Source organism: Salvelinus sp. IW2-2015, linkage group LG20, assembly GCF_002910315.2.
Source record: "Salvelinus sp. IW2-2015 linkage group LG20, ASM291031v2, whole genome shotgun sequence".
In the NCBI taxonomy this organism is placed as follows: domain Eukaryota; kingdom Metazoa; phylum Chordata; class Actinopteri; order Salmoniformes; family Salmonidae; genus Salvelinus; species Salvelinus sp. IW2-2015.
The window spans coordinates 16,598,864-16,610,241 of record NC_036860.1 but is presented as its reverse complement, the minus strand read 5'-3'; the positions used below and the strand labels follow the sequence as shown (position 1 = coordinate 16,610,241).

Here is an 11,378-nt window from a genome sequence, read left to right as displayed (position 1 = left end):
CCCCCTGGATTGGCTTCCCCAGGGACTTTACCCACGCACCTCTACTGATTACACCCTAGATCAGCTAGATGCAGGCAAGAGTGTTTCTCTCGACCGGTGCACCTACGTTTTAAACATTCATAGCCTAGGTTGTAGCAACCTCATGATGGGTATAGAGCATTTGAGTATCATGTAGTAACTTAGACCTATCGATGTTACATTGAACTGGGTGAATGGAATATGAATGACTGTCATCCAATATGCTGTAATAGAAATAAGGCCATGTTCATTTAAAAAAACATCATCCCTCATCTTAAACGGCACAGACCGCCACTAGTGTATAGTGTGTATAGTATGCAGTGTGTCTGTGTTGGTGTGTAGTATGCATGTGCTTGTGTGCGATTCAGGAACACTGATGCCCACGCACACATCCATGTCGGAGTCCCCAGCAGGCAAAGAAGCTTATCAGAGCTGTGTATGTAAATAACTCCTCAGAGGTGTATTTTCATCCTCAGGACACTTCCTCTTGCAATGTTCCCTACTACAATATCTGCATCTTTTCCAGGTACAGTATTGGAGCTATTCCCACCTTGACCGTTTTATCCATGGGATGATATCAAACAATACTTGTAGTTTGATTTAATTATTTATTTAATGTTGAATGTTTCTATTGACATAAAATGACAAGTTAGCAATATTTTCTATTATGGCTGATATGGTTAATAATTTAAACATATTTAGTTATTACACTTCTGAACAGTAAAGTGTAAACACAGAAGCACCCAAACAAGTCCCTATTGAGGGAGGAATTCATAACCAGTAAAATAACAATTTACAGGAAAATCAAACTAGAGAGAATATACACTGCTCAAAAAAATAAAGGGAACACTTAAACAACACAATGTAACTCCAAGTCAATCACACTTCTGTGAAATCAAACTGTCCACTTAGGAAGCAACACTGATTGACAATAAATTTCACATGCTGTTGTGCAAATGGAATAGACAAAAGGTGGAAATTATAGGCAATTAGCAAGACACCCCCAATAAAGGAGTGATTCTGCAGGTGGTGACCACAGACCACTTCTCAGTTCCTATGCTTCCCTGGCTGATGTTTTGGTCACTTTTGAATGCTGGCGGTGCTCTCACTCTAGTGGTAGCATGAGACGGAGTCTACAACCCACACAAGTGGCTCAGGTAGTGCAGCTCATCCAGGATGGCACATCAATGCGAGCTGTGGCAAGAAGGTTTGCTGTGTCTGTCAGCGTAGTGTCCAGAGCATGGAGGCGCTACCAGGAGACAGGCCAGTACATCAGGAGACGTGGAGGAGGCCGTAGGAGGGCAACAACCCAGCAGCAGGACCGCTACCTCCGCCTTTGTGCAAGGAGGAGCACTGCCAGAGCCCTGCAAAATGACCTCCAGCAAACCTTCTTGCCACAGCTCACATTGATGTGCCATCCTGTGATTTCACAGTAGTGTGATTGACTTGGAGTTACATTGTGTTGTTTAAGTGTTCCCTTTATTTTTTTGAGTAGTGTATATACAGTCCTGTATATACATTTAAAGATCTCAAGGTGAAAATACAATAAATGATACATTTCCAAAATATGTAAAGACCTATATTTAGTGTATACATCAGTGCCTTGGCGTTTTAAGCACATAGAGATAGTGTAAGACCAGTTTCTTAAACAATATCACTGTGTTTAGACAGGCACCCCAATTATATATTTTTCACTAATTGGTATTTTGACCAAACCGTGCTGCTGTGAAAAGATATGATTTGATTGGTCCACCCAAAACATGGCGGAAATGCAGCTTAAAAGCCCTGGTTTGTTGATAAACTTGTTTGAATCCCTTACCTCCATTCCCTGTACAATATAACAGAACTAAAAGGAGACTAATTGCCATCCTGTGAAAGTCTGTCGATTATAACAGGACAGCAGTGACCCCAGAGAGAACAGAAACTAAACACACTAGTCTTAGGGGTCAGGGGTGAAAGTGGATGCTGATAAAAACAGGTAAGCGTAAGATAAGAACAGACAACGTGAAAGAATCCATCCTATCTCTCCTGTCTCACTGTCCATCTCTCGCCTTCCCTTTATCTTCATTATAATGTGATTCTCAGTCACATTAATTTAACCCCCTAGATTCAATGTTTGCACCCCCAAGGAAATCAAATTAGAATTAAAAAATCTGTCTCTTTAAGCTAGAGATATCTTGCATTGGATGCGTCTCAATCACCCACATCAGCCGATGTCGCACTTGCGGTGAAAGAGTGGTGTTTGTCAGACCATGAGACATCCCGAAACACAACATTGTCTGTAGCATCCAAATGGTTTGGCCTACAAACTATTATAAAAGTTGAGACTCTCACGAACACGATGGTGGTCTCCGTTTTGCTCTACGACCCCCACAAGCGTCTTGGGACTTATCTGAAGTAGTTACAGCTGATCTGCCAATTTCTGTCTGTAGTGTCCGAAAAGTTTGGGCTACACACTAATAACCCCTCTGTAGAAAGGTGAGTATTTCACATACATGTCAGTCATACAGTGCCTTGCAAAAGTATTCATCCCCCTTGGCGTTTTTCCTATTTTTATTCATTACAACCTGTATTTAAATTGATTTTTATTTGGATTTCATGTAATGGACATACACAAAATAGTCAAAATTGGTGAAGTTAAATGAAAAAAATTACTTATAAAAAATAAAACATAGAAAGTGGTGCATGCATATGTATTCACCCCCTTTGCTATGAAGCCCCTAAATAAGATCTGGTGCAACCAATTACCTTCAGAAGTCATATAGTTTAGTTAGATTGCACACAGGTGGACTTTATTTAAGTGTCACATGATCTGTCACATGATCTCAGTGTGTATATATATACACCTGTTCTGAAAGACCCCAGAGTCTGCAACACCACTAAACAAGGGGCACCACCAAGACCAAGGAGCTCTCCAAACAGGTCAGGGACAAAGTTGTGGAGAAGTACAGATCAGGGTTGGGTTATAAAAAACTATCTGAAACGTTGAACATCCCACAGAGCACCATTAAGTCCATTATTAAAAAATGGAAAGAATATGGCACCACAACAAACCTGCCAAGAGAGGGCRGCCCACCAAAACTCACAGACCATACAAGGAGGGCATTAATCAGAGAGGCAACAAAGAGACCAAAGATAACCCTGAAGGAGCTGCAAATCTCCCAGTGGAGATTGGAGTATCTGTCCATAGGACCACTTTAAGCCGTACACTCCACAGAGCTGGGCTTTACAGAAGCGTGGCCAGAAAAAAAGCCATTGACTAAAGAAGAAAAATAAGCAAACACGTTTGGTGTTTGCCAAAAGGCATGTGGGAGACTCCCCAAACATATGGAATAAGGTACTCTGGTCAGCTGAGACTAAAATTTAGTATTTTGGCCATCAAGGAAAACGCTATGTCTGGCACAAACCCAACACCTCATCACCCCAAGAACACCATCCCCACAGTGAAGAATGATGGTGGCAGCATCATGCTGTGAGGATGTTTTTCCATCAGCAGGGACTGGGAAACTGGTCAGAATTGAAGGAATGATGGATGGCGCTAAATACAGGTACATTCTGGAGGGAAACCTGTTTCAGTCTTCCAGAGATTTAATACTGGGACGGAGGTTCACCTTCCAGCAGGACAATGACCCTAAGCATACTGCTAAAGCAACACTCGAGTGGTTTAAGGGGAAACATTTAAATGTCTTGGAATAGCCTAGTCAAAGCCCAGACCTCAATCCAATTGAAAATCTGTGGTATGACTTAAAGATTGCTGTACACCAGCGGAACCCATCCAACTTGAAGGATCTGGAGCAGTTTTGCATTGAAGAACGATGTGGCAAGTTTATAAAGACATACGCCAAGAGACTTGCAGCTGTAATTGTTGCAAAAGGTGGCTCTACAAAGTATTGACTTTTGAATAGTGAATAGTTATGCATGCTCAAGTTCTGTTTTTTTGTCTTATTTCTTGTTTCACAATAAAAAAATATTTTACATCTTCAAATGTTGTTGTGTAAATCAAATGATACAAACCCCCGAAAAATCTATTTTAATTCCAGGTTGTAAGGCAATAAAATAGGAAAAATGCCAAGGGGGTGAATACTTTCGCAAGCCACTGTACATTTGCTCTAGGATGCCCAGAGGCTTTTACAGGACTCGTCTGAAGGTTCCCCAGTACCAAATGAATGGAAGTATATATAGAGACTGTTTAGTTCCAAAAAATAAGGGGTTAAATACATGTATAAAWWWWTTWWAAATAAAGTATTTCTTATATATAGGACAGACACTTCAGAACAAACTTACTTTAGATTTTTTTACAGGGCTTAGACTGAAAGGTTTTTATGGCTGTGCAACAAATTTATCTTAACTGCCTCATTGTCCATTCACTCTGGCCACACTGCTGTGTTGGTTGGATCTCCCATCAGTGCATGGCGTTGTGGGGTGGGGAGTGCTGGCTTGGGAGATGGGTAGGTAGAGGGTGGCTAGTACTGCCACTAGGACAGACTGGGTGAGACACAGGGAGATGAGAGACACACTTGTTCTGGGTGCACAYCACCAAGACTGTGGCCTCTCCTCTGACACTGGCTCCCTCCAGCCCTACTGTATGTACAGAACAGCCTGGCCTCTACAGTGGTCAAAGGCTCTGGGTTTTCTCAGGGTCCAATCCTGACAAACACACCCAGGGGCTGCAGGGGAAACGAGAGCACAGAGTAGAATAGGGGGAGGGTCTAGAACAGGAACCAGGTTGTAGTAGCGTAGCGTAGATTCACCACAGAGGCTTCTTATACACACCATTTCCCTGAGAAAGACAAGGCAGAAGAATTAGACTTGAAATCCTCCACCTTCCACTTATATACTTTTCACACTGTCGTGCCAACCCAAACAGGCTCAGATATGTTCTTTTCACTTTTCCAGCAACTATGGTGGATGCATAACCAGGCCAGCATAGTACAGCTCAGCTCAGCTCAGTAGTTTTAAAAAGGGAAAGAAGACAGCAAAAACACCATGGATGCACAGTATCCTGTTGTGTATGATGGCAGTGAAGTGCTTACACTGACTGCTGGGGACAGTCCTGTGGTGGGTAGGGGCACTAGGGAGCGAGGCAGGGAGCTGCTGCTCTGGTTTAGAGGGGGGGCCGTGGCCCTGGGGAGGCCAGTCTCATGGGACGGGTCCCTCTGTAGAGAGGACACGCACACACAGAGAATTAAAAAACAGTTGGTTTCGGTATGTATTTCTTGGAGAATAACACTAGTGATATGAGGGTTTAAGTCCGTGTATTGGGTAAAACCCACTCACATTTGCCAGGCTCTTGGTGATTAGAGCTAGTTCTGTGGGCTGGTACACACAGCTGCGGAGCTGACCACTATAACCACCGTATGGAGATACAGGCTTGTTGGCTGTTAGAGAGAAGAGGGAGAGAGGTATGGAAGAAAGAAATTAAAACTTCAAATCTCAGCTGCAAGGGCTGAATGATCAAATACACACTGGAATTACACAAATACACACTCAGCTCCCCTAAATGAGACGTTAGCTCTCCTAAATGCAACAAAAGTCAAACTTTGGGGGGGTCTTTAAATAATGCTAATTGAACCATGAACCTTTGTTTAAAATGCAATGGTAAATATTAAGCTTCCAATGAAATGAACACCCCCATCTCTCTGTCATGGTTTAAACCCTTTATTTCTATGTGTTTGTGCTGTCCACTTAGTAGTGCTGAATTTCGGCCTCAGCTGAGCTCCTTTTATGCATAGATTTTCCTTTGTACTTCCACATTTTCGCCATTTGTTTGCCATGCGTCCTTGATAAAAAATAGCATATGCCTTTATTCCAATGCATTCAATTTATCTGTTGATTTATCATTGTTTGCTTTTGTAAGTCAGCTGTTTAGAGTGCTCATTGCTTTGTTTTTCAGGTGCATCCGTTCTCCATGCCATCCATGGCCAGAAGTAGTAGACCACTGATTTAGCTTTATTATTTTCTATAAATATCTGTTTTCTTTGCTGGTAGCCTAGTGGTTAGAGCTTTGGACTAGTAACCGAAAGGTTGCAAGATCGAATCCCCGAGCTGACAAGGTAAAAATCTGTCGTTCTGCCCCTGAACAAGGCAGTTAACTCTCTTTTCCTATGCCGTCATTGAAAATAAGAATTTGTTCTTAACCGACGTGCCTAGTTAAATAAAGGTTAAAAAAATTATGGTCGACAATATTACTAGACAACTAGTCTACAGCTAGACACCAATGCGCATCCATCCAACAAGTATACATTAATGACAGTTGGCCTATAGTTGACTCTTTCAGTTAGAAGCATTTGATTTTGCATTGGCATACATTATTTGGGATTTGTGTTCCCATGAGAACTGTTTTCACTGCGATGCATTATGAAATGTTACATAGACAGTTACACTTACTGTGCATTTTTGAGATCTCCAAGATCCATTATTCATACAGGGTTTAAGTTCAATGTTCTAATTCAATTGTTAAATGCTTAATATTTACAAATAACACTGTCATAAATGTAATTCATGTAAGGAAAGAAAGGTAATGTTTTATGTCACGCATCTGTGATGACTCCAAGCATTAACTCATGAATTATGGACAACTCATGAACTAGGGTGTAAACCTGTTTTGATTCAACTCATGGATTATATTGAATGTAGGCTACCTACAACTTTGAGCGTGGTATGATTGTCGGTGCCAGGCACTCCGGTTCCAGTATTTTAGAAATGGGTGGCCTCTTGGGCTTTTCACGCATGACCCGGTACTAGATGTACTTAATAAATGTATATTTAAGTGATAATGCCTGAGAAGCCGGTGTTTGGAGGATATATTGGCATGGGTATTGTTAGGCCTGAGACGGCACGGGTGTTGTTAGGCCAGTGCCAATATATCCTCCAAACACTGGCTTCAAGGGCATTATCACTTTTATACAACGGGTTACCAACATATTCAAATAATGATTGACATTTTCATTAAAAACGTTATTTTGATTAATGTATTCAAACTATTTCATCCTTCAACAAGATATAGTCCCGACACAAATCTAGGCTCGCTAGAGACGCGACCCTGACGTTCAGACTTCTTGTTCTGCATCTATGGACGCGACCCAGTCGTTCGTTCTTAATGTTCCATTGCCATACTGGCTGGCAACATTCTTATACCTTGCTTGCTAGCTAGCCAACTACGGCTAACGTACCGTCGCGTCAAAAAGTGCAGCCAGAATAACAGCAAAGTAGCTGCATTTGCATTTGTTTAAGCTGTTTTCTAGTGGCATTTATTTGGATACATCCTCCCCCTGGGGATCTTGGTTTACACACCGCAGTCATCTTTATTATGATTGGCTGGACAGTAATCATTTCAGTCTGATTGGATCAGGCTGCAAGGTATAAGAACGTTGACCTAATGAGTCGCGTTATCGCCTGGAATAGAAAATGTGCTCACTCGTCAGGAAACTGTTGCTCAGAGGAGCTAGCCAACGACACAGCCACATGAACACAATCACTTTAAACTGAAGCTGCAAAGACTGCAATTTAGCTGTGTTTCGTTTCACCTTTTTTCAATTGACATTTTTTTTGTATATATCCATTAAAATGATGCCAGCTGATTCATGATTTCGGCTGAGAAACACTGCCTGCCTGTCTGTCTCGTCCCAGCTCCTGACACGTTCATTACAATGGGACKGCAGGAGATTGGATTTGAATATTGAAACAATGTTGCAAATGTTGGAGAGACAGACACAAGGTTTATACAAATCTACGCTYTTAAAAACGAAATGTTGGTCTATAAGAAATGTGAGATAATGTCTAGATGCTTTTTATAGTGGATATCAAGTGTATAACTTGCCTGGCTGGGCTGATGAGACAGTGGATTACGCAGTCAGATGGAACAGAGTAAATAGGCATTTTAAATAATAGATTTAGCCGTGGCAATTTGTAGAATAGACACTGGCTGGAATGCGGTTTTAACCAATGAGCATTCAGGATTAGACCCACCCGTTGTATAACATAATTTACATCACTGTAGGGTGAGAATGGGCAAAGAATTGCTAGGAACAGAACAGATCAAACCTAGAAGAGCGCAAAACTATTTAACCAAGATTAATTTTTGTTTGTCCGCTTTGAGTTGATCTCTGTCCAATCTATACATAATAACACTGTGTTACTGCGTAGACCAGGTATGTAACTTGTCACTCTATACGAATGTTGAAATACGGGAAAATTYATAAGATAAGGGCGTGAGAGACTGATACTATTAGATAGTATTATTAGATAATGATTAAGCCCTGTGATAAATAAACATGGATACCGATGTAACAGAAAATATTCCAATAAATCAGATGGAACAGATTCAAATTATTAAACCTACATGAAATAKATTTCTAGTGGATGGAAAAAATGTATTTATGATGGCACACTTTTTAAAAAAGTTTGTATATTTTGTTGTTTTTATCCTGACTGCACTACAAATTTCCCAAATGGGACAACAAAGATATTGATTGATTGATTGGTTGGCTGGGCCTTCCTACTGTACCTGTGTTGGGTTCGTCCATGGAGAAGGCCTTGTTCTCCATATACATGTTCTGATGGGCTGCTGCTGCTGCAGTGTTCTGCTCCTTCAGAATGTTATCATAGACCAAGCTCCTGACCGGGTAGATAATGTGTTCCCCATCGCTGGGCTGCTCATCCTGATCCTTGGTAAGGGAGCAGATTTCTGGGATGGTGTATAGGACCAAGAACACCCAGGCATTGCTGACCAGGGCAATGGCCAGGGTGGGGTCGTCCCAGCTGGGGTCCCCGGCCACCTGGTTCCCATAGATGTACATGACGATCCAGGCCACCCACACGGCCATGGAGCAGACCCCGGTGGCCAGYATGAAGGCTCCGTCCCGCCGCCAGGCCTTGTGTTTGTGTGTGAGCGAGGGCACGGCCATCAGCACCACGCCCAGCATCAGGGCCATGACATAGATCAAAGCCATCACAAAGTCCTGGTTGGTGATACTGCAGGAGATGTCAGGGCTGCCACTGGCCGTCATTGGCCTCCTCTCCACCGTGATGATCAGCCACTCTGTATTGATGATGATCTCAACCAGCCAAAAGGCCAGGGCCCCCAGACACAGCATCCAGCCCTGGGGGCCCTGGCCCTGCCGGTTCAGGAGCACCAGCCACAGCCCATGCATCAGGAGGCAGGCAAGACCACCGGCAAACAGTACACCAAACAGGAAGCGGCGCGCGGTGCAGCTTGTGAAGTCCCGGCCCACGACAAAGGCAAAAGAGAGGCCAAAGAGGCCAAGGGTGAAGACCAGAAAGCTGGCCTGCAGGGCCACCATACCTTTCCTCTTCCTGTCTGTCACGAAGGGAAGGCTGGCCATGAGGATGACGATGAGGACGAAGGCCGTCACCACACCTAAAGCCGCCAGTGACTCCACCACGATGCCCCACACTGCAGTCAAGTCACACAGGTTGAAGTACAGGGAGCCCACGGAGGGGCCACAGCCTTTAGGAACGTTGGTGGTGGGGGCCGCCATGGCACTGCTGGGGGACACACACATCAGAAACACACATTCAGTACATCTAGAGCCTGAGCCCCCCTTTATCCCTTATTATGATTGAATCAGTCAAGTACTGGGGATGGCAGGTACTCAATGTGATATTTAACCATCGCATGGTAACCACTTAGCTACATGCAGTAACCTGGTCACTGCATCCTATAGGTTATACAGAATACTCTCAGTGATTCCAACAGGTTATATTGAATCCTAGTGCTACCTATTCAACATTACATGAAACACTGTGTGTCTTACATAAGCTGGTACATGACAGAGTGGCTGGCTGGATCAGAATGGCTTCAGTCCTTACATCACCCGCATGGCGCCAGCCAGGTAATGGAAGGTGCCACACACACACCTGTTTCCTGGATAATTCTACCACTGATTAAGAAATCCCACACAACTGAAAGTGATCACTGCTCAGCTTATCAAGGACTGTGTGTCTACAGGTCTAATCTTTGTGAGAAGAGACCCTTAAACAGAAAGCAACCCGCTGGGCACACTGATTGAGTAAATCAAAGTTGTTTCAATGTAATTTCAATGAAATTACATTGAACCAACGTGTAATAGAGGTTGAATTGACATCTGTGCCCAGTGGGAAGAGTGTACTGTACATCCAAGATGGAATATCTGGGCAAGTAGGGGGCTAGCTAGCCTATATTTAAAAATAACCAATGCATTGCCATAGTAACTATGTAGCAGGCAAGGAAGACAAACACACTGATACAGAGAAATACTTGTGTGTCTAACATAAAGGTTGGGTGACTGACAGCCAGGCCAAAGCATCTGCTAAATACATTTGTCCTGTTGAACTGCCTCCATTTGAGGCAGTTCAACTACAGAAACATGATAAACAACCTATTTGAATGGTATTGATTAATCAATAATGAGCCATTTGATCAACTGAATACTAGTAATACCAAACTTCCATAGAACACTAGTATGCCATTTGAATAATATTATTTTCTTATCAAGTATTTAATTGTGTTCCTAATTCTAATGAGTAGKCTATAGCCTAGTTATTATTTTAGGGTATACTGATTAATGAGTAATACTATTAGTAATGATAGATAACCTTTARAACTCAGTTTCCAGTCATTTATCATTCTACTACGCCCGTTTATTACCTGCCGACAGGGATGATGTGAATACGCGCCGCTCCTCTTTCTCGTCAAAAGCAGACAGAAGAATACAGGTAATTTAAACTACAAACCTGTATTGATATTTACTCCAGAAAAATCGAATTCCTTTTCGCAACGGGTGTTTATTTTCTATTGATTTCAATATGTTTTGAATTGAAATAGTTTACAAAGAACAATCCGTAAAGACATACTGCCAGTTACACTCAATTTGACAGATTTCGCTCTACGTGTCCAAGTGTCTTCCTTTGGTGGTCAGTGTTCGTCTCCAATAATTCGCAAAGATTTTGACGGTGTGACTTCTTGATAACACAGTCAGTGTTTTTTCTGACTACTCCCACTCTGCTATGATCGCCGGCCTACCAGGGCCGGCTTACCAAACGGGCACGCAGGYCAAGTACCCCGGGGCCGACCTGTGCGTTTGGATTGTTGTGTAGTCTAAAAGTTCTCTAGGGCTATTTTGGAAGGATGGGGAGGCTGTAGGTGGCAGGGCCGGACACATTTTGCTATCATATGCCATCTGGGGMGGCCCTGACCTCCAGCCCCCAAACAATTATGCAATCATTTTTACACACTTTCCATAACCAGTTTAGGGTCTCTCACCAATATGCCTCTCTTTCTCACTCAATCGCACCAATGGAACCCCTGTTTAACTAAAGCACCCTTACAGTTGAGCAAACTCTGCTACAGGTTTTGTTTG

At 42.8% G+C, this 11,378-nt stretch overlaps 1 protein-coding gene across 1 annotated transcript; it reads right to left on the bottom strand.

Annotated features, from left to right (window-relative positions):
- Window positions 1-649: 649 nt before the first annotated feature.
- On the bottom strand, window positions 650-9,601 carry LOC111981545 (G-protein coupled receptor family C group 5 member C-like). The gene is made up of 4 exons (XM_070449239.1): window positions 8,525-9,601; window positions 5,296-5,396; window positions 5,052-5,174; window positions 650-4,798 (listed from the first exon to the last, which is right to left on the bottom strand). The coding sequence occupies exons 1-4, from the start codon at window positions 9,540-9,542 to the stop codon at window positions 4,766-4,768; spliced, it is 1,275 nt and encodes a 424-aa protein (XP_070305340.1). The 5' UTR covers window positions 9,543-9,601; the 3' UTR covers window positions 650-4,765.
- Between the last annotated feature and the right edge of the window lie 1,777 nt (window positions 9,602-11,378).